The 18631-nt window shown below is 37.9% G+C and overlaps 2 protein-coding genes across 4 annotated transcripts in view; one reads left to right on the top strand and one right to left on the bottom strand.

The window, feature by feature from the left end:
* Positions 1–9085, top strand: part of Dnajc2 (DnaJ heat shock protein family (Hsp40) member C2) — a 30768-nt gene extending 21683 nt beyond the window's left edge. For both annotated transcript variants that reach the window (XM_090332927.1, XM_090332928.1), the window contains 8 exons: positions 822–971; positions 2459–2547; positions 3495–3564; positions 4845–5029; positions 6282–6382; positions 6473–6580; positions 8525–8679; positions 8960–9085. In XM_090332927.1, the coding sequence (XP_090189053.1) occupies positions 822–971; positions 2459–2547; positions 3495–3564; positions 4845–5029; positions 6282–6382; positions 6473–6580; positions 8525–8679; positions 8960–9034 (933 nt within the window). In that variant the 3' untranslated portion in view covers positions 9035–9085. The remainder of the gene's footprint in view (positions 1–821; positions 972–2458; positions 2548–3494; positions 3565–4844; positions 5030–6281; positions 6383–6472; positions 6581–8524; positions 8680–8959) is intronic.
* A 113-nt stretch (positions 9086–9198) lies between these two features.
* Positions 9199–18208, bottom strand: Pmpcb (peptidase, mitochondrial processing subunit beta). 2 transcript variants are annotated; one of them, XM_090332929.1, is made up of 13 exons: positions 18081–18208; positions 17400–17540; positions 16373–16459; positions 15766–15895; positions 14865–15063; positions 14460–14539; positions 13285–13397; positions 11711–11854; positions 10614–10774; positions 9865–9950; positions 9657–9745; positions 9451–9526; positions 9199–9362 (listed from the first exon to the last, which is right to left on the bottom strand). In XM_090332929.1, exons 1-13 carry the CDS (start codon positions 18201–18203, stop codon positions 9298–9300), a joined length of 1494 nt encoding a protein of 497 aa, XP_090189055.1. In that variant the 5' UTR covers positions 18204–18208; the 3' UTR covers positions 9199–9297. The 2 variants fall into 2 exon arrangements, with proteins under 2 accessions (XP_090189055.1, XP_090189056.1); XM_090332930.1 differs by lacking the exon at positions 18081–18208 and adding an exon at positions 17846–17909.
* Positions 18209–18631: the final 423 nt, after the last annotated feature.

Consider the following 18631-nt stretch of genomic DNA (forward strand, 5'->3'; position numbering starts at 1 on the left):
AGTGGTAGAGTGCTTGCCTAGCATGCATGAAGACCCGGGTTCGATTCCTCAGTACCACATACTTAGAAAAAGCCGAAAGTGGTGCTGAGGCTCAAGTGGTAGAGCTCTAGCCTTGAGAAAAATCCAAGGACAGTGCTCAGGCCCTGAGCTTAAGCCCAGGACTGGCAAAATATATATGTGTGTATATATATATAAATATATTATTATTATTATTCCTTGTCTTGTTTCTCCTCCCATTTTCCATCCTAACCCACCCCTCCCAATCATCTTGCTTTTCCCTTTCTGTCCCTATTTCAAATAAACAAATAAATGTGCAAACAACATACCAGGTGCCAAAGTCAGATAAAGTAACAACATGAGATATTGTTTCTGTTTTTTTAACACCAAAACCAAAAAACAAACAAAAAAAAAACGCAGTAATCTGGAAGCAGAGAATTGGGTATTACTCTGAGTCAATCCTGACAGGTTAGTATAATTTATAGTGAAAATTCCTTTAATTCTTTAGTTATTTTTTGTTATTATTTATTTTTTATTGTAATTAATAGAAGGGTTACATTATAATCACCAGATAGAAGGTGCATTACTTTACAAACATTGACACCCTTTTTCATGTTTTGGTCCCCGTTTGGTCTCATTATAATGTATATTATAATTTTCTACTAAATGTAGAACTCTTAACAACTTCCCCAATTCTAGACTTCATTTACTTGATGTGTCATCTTTTTTCTAATTTGTTAATATTGAATTTTAAAAATAAGATTATAGAATATTTACGAATTATAATTTTCTTATTAAAGTGATTTTACTTACCAATTTTAAAGCAAAGACAAGCTGAATTAGAAGCTGCTCGGTTGGCTAAGGAGAAAGAAGAAGAGAAAGTTAGACAGCAAGCATTACTGGCAAAGAAGGAAAAAGATATCCAGAAAAAAGCCATTAAAAAGGAAAGACAAAAACTTCGAAACTCATGCAAGGTATGTCAGACTGGTTGAACAAATGCTGGGAAAAAATTAACCAAATTCCCAATTAATCTTAAAAAGATTTTTTTTATTATACTATGCAACTGTAATTAAACAGGTATACAATTAGGACATTACTAAGTAAAATGGTTAATATTCTGTTGCTCATTATTTACATCTCCTTGATTATCTCAATAATATACTTTTACAGTTGGTTTAGCAAATTTAGAAGGCCAATGTGAAATCTTCAGTTGTTGTAAAAGCTGGCCCCATCAACAGTCTTTGAAACAGATTTGGTTATCTCTGCAGGCATTTTAGTATCACTTTATACTTCCTAGATGGAAGATTCCTTTCAGAAGGATGCAGTGTATAAAAGCAATAAAAGCATGGATTCATGGCAGGTTGTGTGGCTTGAAGTCATTTACATACCACTTGCTAGCTGTGGGGCCTTCAGGAGGTTATTGCAACACTGTGATGCCTCATTTTCCTCACCTGTATATAGTTGAAATAATACCTACTTTTCAGAAATGATGCAATTCCCTTGTCACTTCTTGTCACGTTCTGCATATAATGAAAACCTGATATAAAATTTCAGAAGATCAGTTAGGAACTAGCAAAGTTGATTGTTACTCAGAGATTATGCATAAATGGGATAAAAGTTTAGCATTTGGTAGCCTTGTTGTATTGCCTTTTTCTAGCATGAGTTATTCATTAGATAACTTGATGAGCATTTACTATATATTATGTTATTGCAAATGTGTAGATGATACAGTCCTTTGCCTTCAGAAATCTGCTGATTAATAGAAAAACAAGTATATGTATATATATATACACATATACATATATATGTATATATACATATATATACTTCAAACACTTAACAATGAGTACTAGAATATGATACCAAAAAGATAGTCAAGGAAGCCAGAGGCCAGGAGTTCAAACCCTAGTACCAACCCATACACACAAAAGGCAATCTTCTTTTCTAGTAGGATTTAAATAGTACAGCATTATGTATCTGGGATTAAAGATGAGAAAGTGTGTGAGACAATGCAGACACACAGAGAAATGAGATTTAGTGAACAGGGCAGGTCCTAGTCAGGGCTTCATATGTCTTTTCAAAGGCAGTTTTTTCCCTAATGCCTCCTATTCTTTTTTGTAGTTTTATGCTTAAACTTAATAATTTGTTCAGCACACACTAGACAGGCACATTGAAAAGAGGAAGACTTTCTTGGATCCTTGGATAGTTCTTTAACTTCTATTATAATATCAAGTCATTTTGAATCATCTTTTCTGTTTTGCTCCACTACTAACACTTGGTATAGGAGAACCCTGGTAGGAGAACCCTGGGAAGACATCTGATGACCCACAGGATATTGTGTACATTCACTTCAGAAGCCTCTCACAGGCTCATGCTTTATAATTGTGTGGTTTATATATGTGGATGTATTTATGAATGTCAGTAGATATAAGATGAAAGTGTTTGCATTTTGTGTTTCTAGACCTGGAATCACTTTTCAGAGAATGAGGCAGAGAGGGTTAAAATGATGGAAGAAGTGGAAAAACTTTGTGATCGGCTTGAATTAGCAAGGTATATCTGTGAAACTATTGTTAAGCTCTTTTCAGCTCAGTGTCGCAAGTTGCAGTGGCGCCTTTCCCAGCTACAGCCAGGAACACTGCAGAGAAGGAAGCACCAGGGGGCCTGTGCCTCTTGTGGGCAACAGACTGCCTAAAGTCCCATTAACAGGGTATTTATTATCAAACAGGGAAATATGTGCAGGAAATGAGTTAACAATCTTTCTTTCTTTCTTTCTTTCTTTCTTTCTTTCTTTCTTTCTTTCTTTCTTTCTTTTGGGGGGGGGGGGGTCAGTCGTAGGGCTTGAACTCTGGGCCTGGGCGCTGTCCCTGAGCTCTTTAGCTGAAGGCTACCACCATACCCCTGGAGCCACAGTGCCACTTCTGGTTTTCTAGTGCTTAATTGGAGATAAGAGTCTCAAACTTTAGTGCCCAAGTCGGGGCTAGCTTTGAACCGCGATGCTCAGATCTCAGCCTCCTGAATAGCTAAGATTACGGGTGTGAGCCACCGCACCCAGCTATAAGTTAACAATCTTTCAATCTTTGAAGTTACAAATACAGACTAGTGATACCATCTCTGGATAGGTGACTTCCTTATCTTAGGGAAGGGAAGGTAGATAGCAAAGGACCACATTTTGTTTAGGCCTTCACCTGACTCCAAGATCCAAGAAAGTTTGGATTCTGATTAACTCACTTTTAGGGCAGAATCTTGGTCTCTGTAATGCTAAGAGCAATTTGGACCACTCCCAGCTTTCTAGGAATCAGAGAATGGCATTCCAATTCTCTGCTAGACCTTATGGCTTAGCATTTACAGGTTCCCACAGTTCAGGATTTTGTTTTATCCCACACTCCTTTTGTTCTGTTTTTGTTTTGGGGAGTCAAACCAAGGGCTTCATGAACACTAGACAAGGGTTCTGCCACTGAGTTGCATCCTCCAGCCCTCATCTGTTTTTTTTCCTTTAGCTTACAGTGCTTGAATGAAACACTTGCATCATCTACAAAAGAAGTAGGAAAGGCTGCACTGGAAAAACAGGTAAGAGGACACAGAATTTCTCCTTACATGAAGCATTTAAGTGTTTTATCTTTTTTTTTACCTTATGTATAGATTATTACTAAGGGCAAAAGAGTATTTTCTTTTTATCTTGCATTGTTTATACTAAGTGCTGTTGATTTAAATTGGTTAAACCTATTTTTTAAACCATAAATAGTGTTTGATTTGTGATTTCATAGGTCATTGTTTTTATAGTGATTATTTGAACAATTCTTCTAGTATATTTATAGGATAACATTTAGATCCAGGTCTTTGTTCTGTTTAGTCTGTACCTTTATTTCCAGATGAGGAATCAGGCAGAACCAGGAATTGATTTCAGCTCAATAAGTATTGCACTGTATATATGTATATATATATATATATACACATAAATATATGCATATATGTAAGTGCTTTTGGAAAAATGCCCAGTACTAGTGCTGCTACAGAGGAGCTTGTGAGCAGTTACGCTGAAAAGGCTTGAACAAAATCAAAATAGGCCTGGGGACTTTGCTAAAATGAAGGTCAGGAAATCATGTGACCTATAAAATAGGAGGAAATTATAGTGAGTATAACTAGGAAATAAAGTTGGGTTAAGGATAAAAATTAAGTAGGATTTTAATACTAGTGGGACAATTTCCATTACTGAAAAATCTTTTAGCAGAAGGGTCTGCATTGTGTTTATTATGTCACCACGAGAAAAATGCAACAGGTGGATTTAAAGTAACTTGTTACAGGCTCCAGATTATGGGAGATTGGGATTCAACTTTACAATTACAGGAATTGATGACTACAGCTAAGGAATTAAAGAGGAGAAACGAGACAAAGATAGCAATTGACAGAAGTATCAAGGCCATGCAAAAGTTTTCGTATGAGTAGCTATGGTTTACAGGTACGAGCTACAGCTCTGGAAACTTTTGCAGATATCCCTTTTATTTCCAGGAAGCCCTTGGTTGGATGTTCTTTTCTAGTGGTCAGCTTATATTCATAAGCTACAAATAGAAGGTTGCACTTAAAGGTAAAATAGCAGTCACTGTCCTATATCACTTTTTCCTTTTTGTAGCAAATCTCTTGAGTGTTAGTCAAGTTTGTAGGCAGCACATCTATGCAGCCTGTAAGGCAGAGTAAGGAAAAGCTGATGTAGGTGTGGGACTTCACCTAAGAAATAGTATATAGTTGTGAGGATAACTTTAGGAGCTGAAACTACAAAGTCTCAGCAATAAACAAAGTATAGAGTAGCAAGATTCTTGAATGACCCTGGCTTACCTGTAATATTTATGAAGATAGAAGAAATAAATGAGCAAATTAGAAAAGAGAAAGAAGAAGCTGAGGCACGGATGCGTCAAGCGTGTAAGAATGCAGAGAAATCAACTGGCGGAAGTGGGAGTGGCAGTAAAAACTGGTCAGAAGATGATCTGCAGTTACTAATTAAAGCTGTGAATCTCTTCCCTGCTGGAACAAATTCAAGGTATTGGCTTTCATGAAACTTTAAAACACATACTGGAGCCCGGAGATGATGTAGCCAGAACTTTCAAGCGTTAGTTATCACACAAACTCAGAGACAAAGCTTCTGCCTAGAAAGGCCAACCTGTGTAGTAGTGGAAAAAAATAAAACTTGCTAGTCTTACCCATTATACCAATACATACACATATACACAGCAAAATGCTTCTTCCATTTCTCTGGAACCTGAAGATTATGAAACTAAGTGTTGAGAGCTGTTGTTGGTTTATTCTATCATGGCTTGTGCCAGGGACTGGGCTTTGTGTCCAGAGGTTTGGTTTTCCTTTGCCTGTTTGTCCTTTGGTGCTTCCCATCTTGAATCAGAGCTTACTTCACAGTCTAGATTTAGAAACTACTCACAAAGAAGCCTCAGAGATCCAACCATCTTCATTCTGTGCATGAGAAAAGGCAGTGCTTTCAGTTTCTTAAATAAGTGTTAAATTGGTGGTGTACACAAATGTGTGGCTTTATTCTTTTTGATTTGTATAGAGTCTATACTTAAACTTAAAAACTAGGATTATAGTTGATTTAAACATTTAAAAAAAATGAACTACATAGACATAAAAATCTATGATGGGGTATATACTCTATAGACATAATAGACATAATGTTATATAAGTTAATATGCATCTATGACATACAAAACCCTCAGCTTAATTTTAATTATGTTCTAAAATCTATGTGCCAGTTATTGCATAGATTCCCTTCTTGAATACTTGTTAAACATGACATTTGAAATAGGATGTAAAAATCAGTGTTAATAAAATCTTTCCAAAAACAAAGAAAGAAAAGAAACAACATTAAAAAAAAAAAACAAGAACTGAATCTGGCACTGGTGGCTCATGCCTGTAATCCCAGTTACTCAGGAGGCTGAGATCTGAGGATCACAGTTCAAAGCCAGCCGGGGCACTAAGTTACGTAAGACTCTTATCTCCAGTTAACCACCAGAAAACCAGAAGCGGTGCTGTGACTCAAGTGGTAGAGTGCTAGCCTTAAGCTGAAGAGTTCAGGGACAGCACCGAGGCCCAACATACCTTCAACCCAGGTTGTGGGTTGAAGCACATCTGACCAAAAAAAAGCAAGAACCCAGGAAATAGAAGCCAATTTGAAGTTCAGTCTATAGATTTTATAATCCTTCTTTATAGGATTATATATTATATCCACTGTAAACGTGGATTTTTTCCTTAATAATATTGAACTTTTATACCAATTGCTCTAGATGGGAGGTTATTGCAAATTACATGAACATACATTCTTCATCTGGTGTCAAAAGAACTGCCAAAGATGTGATTAGCAAAGCAAAGAGTCTCCAAAAACTTGGTAAGTTACATTTAAAAAAATGGATGTATATCTTTAATAATTTGCATGAGACTAAAGATAATGCTTACGTTAAATTTTTTTGCTTTTCAGATCCTCATCAAAAAGATGACATAAACAAAAAGGCATTTGATAAATTTAAAAAAGAACACGGAGTAGTACCCCAGGCAGACAATGCAACACCTTCAGAACGATTTGAAGGTAAATTTCTGTTTCTCTTAAGTTGTGAGCCATGGTTGCAGGCTTTTTGAATATACACCAGACCTGGGGTGTAAGTTAAGAATAAAAGTTTAGAAACTTAGAAGATGTAAAGTTAGTGGGGGAGGGGGGCTGTTGGTTGTTTTTAAAGAAGGTGACAAATTACTATTACTTGAATTGTAATTTTTCTATTCAGATTCCTTAAGAGAAATAGATACTATGAAAAATCCCATTTAGACAGTTGAATATATTGCAGTACCTTATCTAGTTAATTTTTTAATTTTGAGAGATGCACTATAGTTGTTCACCAAAATTTATTTATACTGTGCTGATGATTCAACCCTGGGCATTGCTTCTGCTAGATAAGCACTCATTATATAGCTATCTCACAGGAATTTTGCAGCACTGCTTTGTTTTGACACTGTGAAATTATTGGAGAACAGAAAATAATTGGATGTCACATCCCCTTCTCCCCCCACTAGTACTAGAGCTTGAACTTGTTCTCTCTCTGCTTGCTTTTAAACTGTAGTTCTCTGACTCTAGCCTCCTGGATAATTAGTATTACAGGTGTGAGCCACTGGCACCTGGCATACTTCTGTACCTTTCTTTTTTATTTTTCAAGAGGAATTTAGCCAACTAAAAATTTAAGGCATGCTTTTGACCACTAAAAGGACATTCATCTAAGGTCTTCATGGAATTAAAAGAATACCTTCAAAAAAGCTTCAAAGACAGTTGCTACTTAGCAGATAGAGATCAGGAGAAGCCAGTCCTGACAAATCTCAACAAGCTAGGTATAGTAGTCATTGCTTTAATCCCACCTGTGCAGAATACATTTAAGTAGGATCTTGGCCAAGAGGCCAGCAAGTACTGCACCAAGGAAACAAACAGGAGAATGCTTTAACAGCCTAGACTAGATAACACGTCTTCTGCTCTGTTAGGAGTCCTGTTTTTCTTTTTCAACTAGGAGACCAAAACTCAGTTTCACTGAATATGATTTCAAGCAGTAATCAGAATGTTAAGTTATATAGTGCCTGAGCACAGTCCTTGTACTTTCTCAAGGCTAGAGCTCTATCACTTGAGCCACAGCACTACATCCCGCTTTTTTCTATGTATGTGGTACCAAGGAGTCGAACCCAGGTCTTCTGTGTATGCTAGACTAACTTCTGGCCCTGAAGGACTGTTTTAATAAACATTGACTCCAAACATTGACTCCACAAAGCCAGGCGTGGTGGTTCATGCCTGTAATCCTAGCTACTCAGGAGGCTGACATCTGAGGATCAAGGTTCAAAACCAGCCCAGGTGCAAAAGGACCTGAGACTCTTATCTCTAGTTTACCCCCCGAAAATGGGAAGTGGAGCTTGGCTCAAGAGTAGGGAGGTAGCCTTGAGCTGAAGAGCTCAGGGACAGCACCCAGGCTGAGTTCAAACTCCATGACCCACCAAACAAAACAAAAATCAAAACAACATTGACTCCACAGATTTTAGCAAATGTGTTAGACAACAAATTTAGCAAAAGGGTACTTGGGAATTACAGTAAAAATTTTTCTGTGAGACAACTCCTTCCTCTATCTTGTAAGGAACCATCAGAAATCCTGATTTGTCTCTGAACTCACAGGTCAAGTAATTCTCAGCTTTACATGTAGCTGGGACTACGGGTGTGCATCACCAAGCCCAGCTTTTAAGTGTCTTCATGTTTGTTGAGTAAAGAAGATATTTTCCATTATATTGTGTTTAAAAGGCCCTCAAGAATAATAATTTTCAAGGAGGGGAAAATTGGTTTTCTTTTTAACCCACTTATGTTTTTCTCACCTGTTGCTCCAAATTACACATGGCAGATTAGAATGAGTACATAGCAAAATACTTATGCACCAAAAAACTCACCTGGGAAAGTGTTCAAATACAGCTTTCTAACTACCAAATTTTTCAAATAAATACTTTTACTAAACAGGTCCATGTATAGATTTCACCCCTTGGACAACAGAAGAACAGAAGCTTCTGGAACAAGCTTTGAAAACATACCCAGTAAATACCCCTGAAAGATGGGAAAAAATTGCAGAAGCAGTTCCTGGAAGAACAAAGAAGGACTGCATGAAACGATACAAGGTTTTTTAGCATTTATAGATTCCATTATCATTTAAATTATAACTTACAATATAGTTAGTATTTTGTCTGCCTACTAGTTCAGTGGCTACTCACAGTAGTTAAATGGTTTAAAATAGAGAAGTGATCAGTAATCACCAAACTGTTACACTTAGAGTACTATTATATTCTAAAAGATTCATCGTTGAATTAACATTAGTTTATTAACATAGTAATAGCAAACATTGGATTATGTCCATTTAAAAATTGACAGCTTCTTAATTTAAACCTTTCTCCCTCTTAGGAACTCGTTGAAATGGTTAAAGCAAAGAAAGCTGCTCAAGAACAAGTGCTAAATGCAAGTAGAGCCAAGAAATGACATAATGACAATCTTTGTTGTGTGTTCATTTTTATAATAAAACTGAAAATACTGTGGACGGTTGTGTGCTGCTTCCCAATATTTTCTTCACACAAATACCACTCATACAAAATGGTCATCTGGTTGGCAGTCAAATCCTTTGAAAATATGACACAATCCGTAACTGAAACTCCCAAGTACATTTTTATTTTTCCTGTTAGGGAGTGACAGTGTAAAACCTGCAGGTCTTATAGTTTTGTTGGGGCTATTTGGTTACTAGCGTTTTAATTTTGAAGCCAGCGCATGTTACTGCAAATCTGGTTAAAGTCTGGTAGTTGCTCAATAGGACCTGCAATTGAAAAATAAGACAATTAAAACTGACTTGAAAGAAAAGTACATGCCAACTTTGTGTACAAGAGTAAAGTAACGTGGCTTACCAACAGCGGCAATAGCTGGACTTTTGCTACAAATATATTTGGTACATATTTCTCGAACTGTCTCAGCATTCACAGCCTGAAATAGAAAAGCTATCATTAACATTCTATATTTGGAACTTTTTTAGAAACTAAAGAGTATTTTTAGCTTCTCTAACAAAGACCTTGTGTTAACAAGACTCAGTAGTATGAATGTAAGGGCTACTTACATCAATTCTTGCTTCAAGTTCCGGGATAGGAATTCTTCTATTATAGCATAACATCTGCCTACCAATATCTTCACAAATTGGAGTTGAGCCTGTTAAAGAAAGTGGTAAACTAAGAGTTTGAATATAGATCAAATATACGAAGATGGTAAAGTTAAGCTTTGTTGTAGTGCTAGGTATGCTAGGCAACCACCTAAGTCTTTATTCTTACCATCAAGCTGTAACAGCATGTTTGTTTTCAGAAGATTTTTGGCTCGTGCAACTTCAGTCTCAGTGACACTTGTACAGAGTCGCATCCTAAAAAGCATTTTAAAGTTAGTATTATAAAATAGTTGGAAAATGTCCTGTAATCTATAAGTTAATGCCTTAAACAGAAATGATACAACATAAAACAGATCATAGTGCTAAATGCTCATTTTGTTTTTTAATGTGGTCATCTAGCCTCTAAGAATAGTGGACCAACAGACACTGGTGGTTCGTTTGAACCTGTAATTCTAGATGCTTGGGAGGCTAAGATCTGAGGATCACAGTTCAAAGCAGTCTGGGCAGAAAAATCTGCACGTCTCTGTCTCCATTTAACTACCAAAAAGTTGAAGGTGGTGCTATGGTAGTGCGGTAGAACACTAACCTTGGGGGGAAAAAGCCTCAAGGACAGGACCCAGCCCCTGAGATCCCACACCAAAAGGAGAGAAGATATTCCTTTTTTGCCGGTCCTAGGCTTAGATTCAGGTCCTGGGCACTGTCTGTGAGCCCTTTGTGCTCAAGGCCAGTGTTCTACCTCTTGAGCTTTTTGGTTCTTTATAAGATGAGGGCCTTTCTGTAGTACAAACATAATAGCTTCATGCAAGGTTTATTTTTTTTTAAATGCCTATCTTTAAAAACATTCATAATTACTAGCCCTGCTTCGGAAGCTAAAGTTATGAGGAAATTGGCCTAAGATTTAGACTACTTATTTCTCACCATTCCTTTTGAACAACGTGTAGCATGTCTGCAACCGTTGCTGGTTCACAAACCATATAGAGTCCCCATAGTCCTGTATCGGTGTAGGAAGTATTGAAAGACTGGAAGCTGTGGCAGAGATTACCATGACAAGTGAGCTGGGCCAGCTTGCTAGATAAATTCTGCAAGAAAACAAAAATCGCAGATTTATATAATGAAAAATGAGATACATGGCAACTAGGGAATTCCCTAGATGGCTAAATAAACCAGATGGTTTAAACTTCAATTTAAAAAAGGATGCTGAACTGCTCAGTACGTAATATAAAAGCAACAATGGAATAGCTATACCTACTTACAAAAATCCACTGCAGTTATTATTAACCCATTAGAACTTTTAGTTACAAATGTTTAAGGGTTTAAAATTATGCTGGCTATAAAGACTAAGATACCATACACTTTCAAGTCATCTTTCATGCAAGTCTATATTTTGAATTTTCACTTACAGAAGAGCTCTAAAAACAGCACAGGAGCTCTAAAAACAGCACAGTATCAAGAATTTCCTTTATTTAAATTTTCTATAATTTACTGTTTGCTTTATTTTCACTTCATATGTTTTTAAAGTTGTAAGATCCTGCTAAACTTGGAACCACTGTGCCAGCCTTGTGCAAAAGCTCAGGGACAACACCCAGGCCGAGTTCAAACACCATGACCAATCCCCTACTCAATCCCCCAAATAGTTATAATACAAATCTCCATTTTGTCATTTCAAATGGCACATAAAGATTGTATAAAGTATAAAAAATTATGTTTTGGAAAACTGATTTCTTAAGAAAAGTTACTTTTGTGGAGTGCTGGTGGCTCATACCTGCAATCCTAGCTAATACTAAGGTTAAGATTTGAGTATCATGGTTCAAAGCCAGCCTGAGCAAGATAGTCTATGAGACTCTTATCTCCAATTAACTACCAAAAATCTGGACATGGTGCTATGGATCACATGGTAGAGCCCTAACCTGGAACAAACTAGCTTAGGAAACTCTGGCCCTGAGTTCAAGCCCCTGGACCAGTGTACTCATACACGCGTGCGCACTCACAGAAAAGTAACTTTTAAAATCAATTACCATTCCTCCACCAAAAGAGCGATCCCAGTTGCCAATCAATGTGTTTGCAACCATGAGACAGATTGTGTCGGGATGTGCCCAACCAACAGCTTCAACCGCTATTGCTAGATGTGCTAAAGGCATCTTATCATCCCTCACTCGAATCTAAGTTCAGAACAAAAGAAACAGTAGTTAAGTGCAACTGTATAACATGCTTATTAACAGACTCATCAGTGCTATTAATATCTAAGTTAAAATGCTCACCATGGCTGCTCTTTTTAAAAAAGCCTATCAGGCCTATTCTGCCGTGTAATTTGGAAGAATTTCAGGAGTTATGGAATGATTACATTCACCAAAAGGTCTCCAAATTAAATATTACATCACCACACACATGGGATTGCATTTTTAAAAATCTTTCAAAGTTTTTTTTCAATTTCTTTTAAACAATTTTATTAACTGATTTTTTTTAAATCATATTTCAAGTGTCATGTTGAACAAGCAAGTATTCAAGAAGGGAATCTATGTAATCACTGGCACATAAATTTTAGAACATAATTAAAATTAAGCTGAGAGTTTGTCATAGATACATATCGATCTATATAACATTATAGAATGTATATCCCATCATAGATTTTTATGTCTATGTAGTTATATCTCCAAGACCGTGTCAATGGCCTTCGGTACCCAAGTATTGAGTCATCACTCTTGTACTGTTTGAATCTAATATCCACATATCAAGGAGACCCATGTGGCTTTTGTTCCTTTGGTCTTGGTTGCTTTTTTTTTTTTTTTGGCCAGTCCTGGGCTTAAGCTCAGGGCCTGAGTACTATCCTTGGACTTTCTCAAGGCTAGAGCTATACCACTTGAGCCTCAGCACCACTTGCAGCTTTTTTGCTATGTATGTGGTACCGAGGGACTGAACCTGGGTCTTCGTGTATGCTAGGCAAGCACTCTACTACTAGGCCAAACTGGCCCGGGGTTGCATTTTTTTAAATTAGCAAAAACTACTGTTAACCTGAATTTTTCTATCTGATTTATTTTTGTACTGCCATTGCTATTAGGAGAGTTCTTTGTAGCTGCCTGAGTCAGATCTCTTTTCATGGAAAACTAGGCTTGGACCTTAATGCTACAGTTGATATGCAATAGATATTCAAGTTCTTGCTCAACAGCGACCTTCACAACTGTACTGTGAGAACTCAGCCAAGAGCAAACTAAAATGTGAAAGTCAAAATCTGGAGTTTTAATTATAAGGTTACTTTTATAACTTGCCATATATACATAAAAGAATGCCAAAGAAAAAGCACAGAGGCACCAAATTATAACATTGCTTTTAAAACCTTCCTTCTTCAGAAAAGATAAGCAGGCAGGTAATATAAAATAGTTAAGAACAGAAGTCTGTCCCTTTTCCTTTCTGTTTCAGTTTAGAAACTTCTTCCACATTACCTATTAAAAATATACACGTTAAAAAATATATACACATTTCATATGCTTCTTTTAAATGTAACACAATTAGAAATATATACATTTTGTACACTCATTTGTAAATGTAGCAATATACCTAGAAGGCTAACTTCTAACTAGGAGGTTTGCCCTACCTCACTTCCTGTGAACTTGCAGGGAGGCAGGGCTGGTATATTTCCTTTCTGTGTGCACAAAGAGTCACCAAAATGAAACTTTGCTAACTCAAGCAGTTCATCATGAGAAACACCTAAATTGAACAAAAACATTTTCATATGTATGTAATAGCAATACCATCTAAATCAAACAACAAGCTGGTCACACTGCCTTATAATAAGCTCTAGGTGATACATGATGTTCCTTACATAAACTATTTGTGCAGAGCATCCTTGTTTTCTTGGTATTAAAATTTGGGTTGCATGGTTTTCCCATTCTATAAAAATGCAGCAATATACCAATGTATTCACAGATAAAGATAAGCAATCGCTCTTATCTAGAACCATAACAATATGACAAGAAGTTGAAGTAACCTAGTAAAGCAAATTCAGTAAGTTATTTTTTAAAGCAAATTTCAGTAATTTATTTTTTAAAGTAGGAAAGAATACAAATGGAGTCCATCTCACTCAAAAAAAAGCTATATACAAGAGCTCTAGCCTTGAGGGGAAAAAAAGCCCAAGGACAGTGCTCAGGCCCTGAGTTCAAGCCCCAGGATTGGCAAAAAGAAAGGAAAAAAAACTAAAACCAAAAACCTCTGCTCTAATACTAAATAAGAAAAAGAAAACTGAAAATCAGTTAGAAGATACTGGTTGCCTAAATTTAGGCTATTAGGAAACTGGCAGAATCTGAAACATTTCCTTTCATTCACAAGCTTCAAACGTGGGCCCAAGGAAATCTGATATCCTCTGAGTGCTTGGATTCACAATACATGCCTATAGCTCCCTATGTACTTCCTGTGGTTAATAGATCTATTGAGTAGATGACAACTCATGAAAGAATGAACACACCCATTCCATGTTCTCAAGAAATAATGTAAAATCTCAAGAGATTCCCTAATTATACAACACTAACCTCTCAGTAAAACTCTACAGTTCACTCATTAGGCCCTGTAAGTCAATTCCACTATGTGTGTACAATTAAGTATTGAATGGTTCTTATAAGTTTTTCTATAAATAAAAATCTACTAAAAGAAGACATGGTTCCAGCCTTCCATATTCCCTGAGCATAACACAATCAAAATAGTTTGCTCTGGAAATAAAAACTTTAGACGTACATCATCATCACATGTTTAAACACTTAGAAAAAATTAACTAACCTCCAGCAGCAGCAAGCACTATTCTCGGTCCCTTATAATGTGTAGTTATATAATCCACTAAGTCCTTACGATTTATAGATCTGTAAATGAAGTAAAGCAATTTTAAGGCTATCAGAAAGTATGCATTATTACATAATATACCTAAAACCAAACAAGTTATTAAAAGTATTATAACAAAAAGAAATAGGATGCAGGCTGTATGTAGCAAAGAACTTCATCTCTTTTATATTCAGTAAGACAGATTTGAAACTTTCTAATTCTAAAAGTGATGAATCTGAAACCTAGGAATTACATAAACTTCAAGTGCAGCCAACTACAATTCTATGCATATTTTTAGGGTGAGGGAAATTTTTTGAAAAACCATTTGTAAATGTCATTTTTTTTTATTGTGAGAATTATACCTACTTGATATTTTCTGTTGGTCCCAAAATTGTCCGTCCAAGTGCAGTATTTTGATAAGCTGTGGCATGAAGATAATCAAAAACAACTTCTTGTAAATTGGTTTCAACTTCTTGCATCTCTCTAAGGATTACTCCACGCTCACGTTCAATCTCTGCTTCTCCCAATGTGCTGTTCTGTATTATATCAGCAAGAATTTCTACAGCTAATTGGAATGAAAGCACAAGAAACATGAATCTTAATCTTTCTATTAAATCTTTCTTAAACCAACATTAGAACTATGATATTGAGTATTATTCACTACTGACTAAATGATTTGCTTAGGAAGAAAACCTTTTCAGATATTTGATGTAGGTTAAAAGTATTAAAAAATGTGAAATAGAGCCAGGTACTGCTTGTAATCCTAGCTACTTAGAGGCTGAGATTTGTAGATTGTGGTTCAAAGCCAACCCAATCAGGACAATCTGTGACTCTTTTATCTCCAATAAACTACCAAAGAATTGGAAATGGTGCTGAGGTGCTCTGTGGCATGCCACACTTCATAATTCTAGATTTGTACTTGCTGTTTTTGTCCTCTGACTACTACTAACTGTTTACACCAACCATTTCAGGATCTAGTTGTTGTGTACATAATCATCAGAGGTAGACCAAAAGTCTAGGATTACACTGGGAAAAAACTTTGGGTGAGCTGCAGATATAGCTCAAGTGGTACAGGCTCGCCCAGTGAGCACAAAGCCCTGAGGTCCAACTCCAGTACCCCTGTCACTGTTAAATTGGGAAATGGAATTAAGAAGAGTTACCCCTCAGAGTTTAGTTCATTTTTTTCACATTTCCAGATCACTGTTACAAGTATAACAAGAGTACAAAATTATTTCTGAAAAGTACACTATGTGTAACATAATAATACCTCTTGGCAAATCTTTAGAGAATGCTTTGGCATAATATACAGTCTGCTCGCGGGAGGTATAAGCATTAAGATGAGCACCCATATTTTCAATCTCAAGTTCCAGGTCTAATTGGGATCTCTTTTTGGTGCCCTTGAAATAAAAGAAAACCAAATTATTTGTCTATTCCAAACACTTCAGATAACGAACATGGAGGACAGAAGCCAATGTCAGTTTTGTGGCATGGACAAGTTTGGTTTACAAAATATATTAAGGTTCAATATATTAACCTGCTTTTACAAAGCAGCTAACAGTAATGATTCAAGATACTGTGGAAAAATAAAACATGGCATACTAATGAAGTAGTCCTGGCCTTTAAAGCACTTTTGTGCTTACTACCTTTTAAAGAGAATTTTTTTTTGTAAATAATAATAAAAAGCAGGGCATGGTGGCTCACACCTGTAATCCTAGCTACTTAGGAGGTTGAGATCTGAGAATCAAGGTTCAAAGCCAGCCCATGCACAAAAGGACCTGAGACTCTTTGAGCTGAAGAGCTCAGGGACAGCACCCAGGCCTAGTTCAAGCCCCACAAAAATAAATAAATAATAATAAATAAATCTTGCAAGCTACCTTAAAAGCCATATGCTCCAGAAAGTGAGCTGTTCCATTATTCTTCTCATTTTCATAGCGACTTCCAGCATCAATCCACAGCCCAACCTTAATACAATCAAAGAATAATTAAAACAATTTTCTTTTTTAGGGGAGAAGATAAAGGAACAACTTCCAGTAGTCTCTTTCTTTTTCTTTTCTTTTTTTTTTTTGCCAGTCTTGGGCTTCAGCTCAGGGCCTGAGCACTGTCCTTGGACTTTCTCAAGGCTAGAGCTCTACCACTTGAGCCTCAGCACCACTTCCAGCTTTTTTCTATGTATGTGGTACCGAGGAATTGAACCCAGGTCTTCATGCATGCAAGGCAAGCACTCTACCACTAGGCCAAACTCCCAGTCCCTCTTTCTTTTTCTTGACAAATGCTTTTTGTCTTACCACTAAAGTTTTCTTGACGAGAGCAAACTGAATTAGCTGGCAGTTCATTCCAATGAACTGAGATCTAAGTTTCACTAATGATTTAAGATTCTGTGTGTGTGTGTGTGTGTGTGTGTGTGTGTGTGTGTGTGTGTGTGTATGAACTAGGGTTTGAACTCAGGTCCTGGGTGATAACAGCCAGGACCTTTTAACTACAGCCTTTTAACTGTGATAAAAATAACATGAGAGTCTGCTGGAAAACTCAGGCGCAAAGCTTCATATTACCTGCATAACCTTGTACAAAAAAAAAACATTTAATTTCCCTGAATGTGTTTCTTCATCTATAAGACAGGTGAGATGCTTACTAGAAAAGAACTCTAAAAAAAGAGACAATAGATGTAAAACATCTGGCACAGAATATCCCAGCAAATATAGCTCTCTATCATCAATACTACTAACAATAAATCTATGAGAAACAGATCACTTCCATATGATATAAAAATGTAACTATAAGGTTCAGAGAAATTTGTCAAGTTAAGATAATCCCCGCCCACCAACTAATGGGCTAAAAAGGTCGAGTTTACTTTCTCCTAACTGAAGGCAGCAGCACTCAAATCAGGTTTCCTGAGTCACTTACCGTGCATGTTGACAGCCCAGAATCTTCAGAGGCCACTCTAAGTCCGTTTTCCAAGCATGTCACCCGTGTTTCAGGAACATTCAGAACAACCTGGGTAGCAGCCTGTGTACTTCTTAGTCTGTTCGCTCCGAAATACGATGACTGGTTGAGGCAGAAGAAAAGCAATAAGCCTTACTATTCTGATATGTAATACCAGAAAACCAAACCAGCGTGACAAGAGACTGGAAGATGCCCTTTGTGGACAATGGCTGAAGGTGGCCATTTCCAGCAACAACCACAAGAGGGAAGACAAAACCAACAACAACAACAACAACAACAAAAAACCCTGCTGCTTCTTTCTCAACTTGGGTTCCACTGGGATCGAGCTCTTCTGCCCAGCCTAAGAAATCGTTCTCTCAACTCACCCATCTCCCAGAGTTGGCAACATGTCCGTAAGCAATACTTACCCGCTGCTCCGGGAGAAACCTCGGAGAAGCAGCACTTGACGTTCACCAAGGGGAAGGCGGGCGGATCGGCAGCCATGACGTCATAGGGTCGGAAGGCCCTCGTGGGAATGACCCCGGCCTGGGAACTCCCCCTCCCCACCGGGTCTCACAACGACCCCCGGCCCCCGGCTCCGGCGGGGGCCGCCTCGCCCAGCACCGCCCGGCTGGGCGCGCAGACGAGCGGATCGAAGCTCACCTGCCCGGCGGCATCCCGGACCAGGAACTTCTCGGCGAAACCCCACAGCCGCCGCCGCGCCGCTGGCAATAGCAATGTTCGGGCTGAGACCGCCGCCATCACAGCTAAAGACCACGCGCACATGTGTTTCCGGGGTCATGACCGGAAGCTCCGGGAAAGAAGGCGGGCCCCACCTTGTGGCCGCGAGGGGACAGTGCAGCACAGTGTATAGTGTGTGTGTGTGTGCGTGTGTGTGTGTGGTGTGCGTGTGTGTGTGGTGTGCGTGTGTGTGTGGTGTGTGTGTGTGGTGTGTGGTGTGTGTGTGTCTGTGTGGTGTGTGTGTGGTGTGTGGTGTCTGTGGTGTGTGTGTGTGTAGGTGTATGGTGTGTGTGGTGTGTGTGTGTCTGTGTGGTGTGTGTGTGTGGTGTGTGGTGTCTGTGGTGTGTGTGTGTGTAGGTGTGTGGTGTGTGTGGTGTGTGTGTGGTGTGCGTGTGTGTGTGGTGTGTGTGTGTGTGGTGTGTGGTGTGTGTGTAGGTGTGTGGTGTGTGTGGTGTGTGTGGTGTGTGTGTGTC

Source organism: Megascapheus bottae, chromosome 5 (genome assembly GCF_031878675.1).
Source record: "Megascapheus bottae isolate mThoBot1 chromosome 5, mThoBot2.hap1, whole genome shotgun sequence".
In the NCBI taxonomy this organism is placed as follows: domain Eukaryota; kingdom Metazoa; phylum Chordata; class Mammalia; order Rodentia; family Geomyidae; genus Megascapheus; species Megascapheus bottae.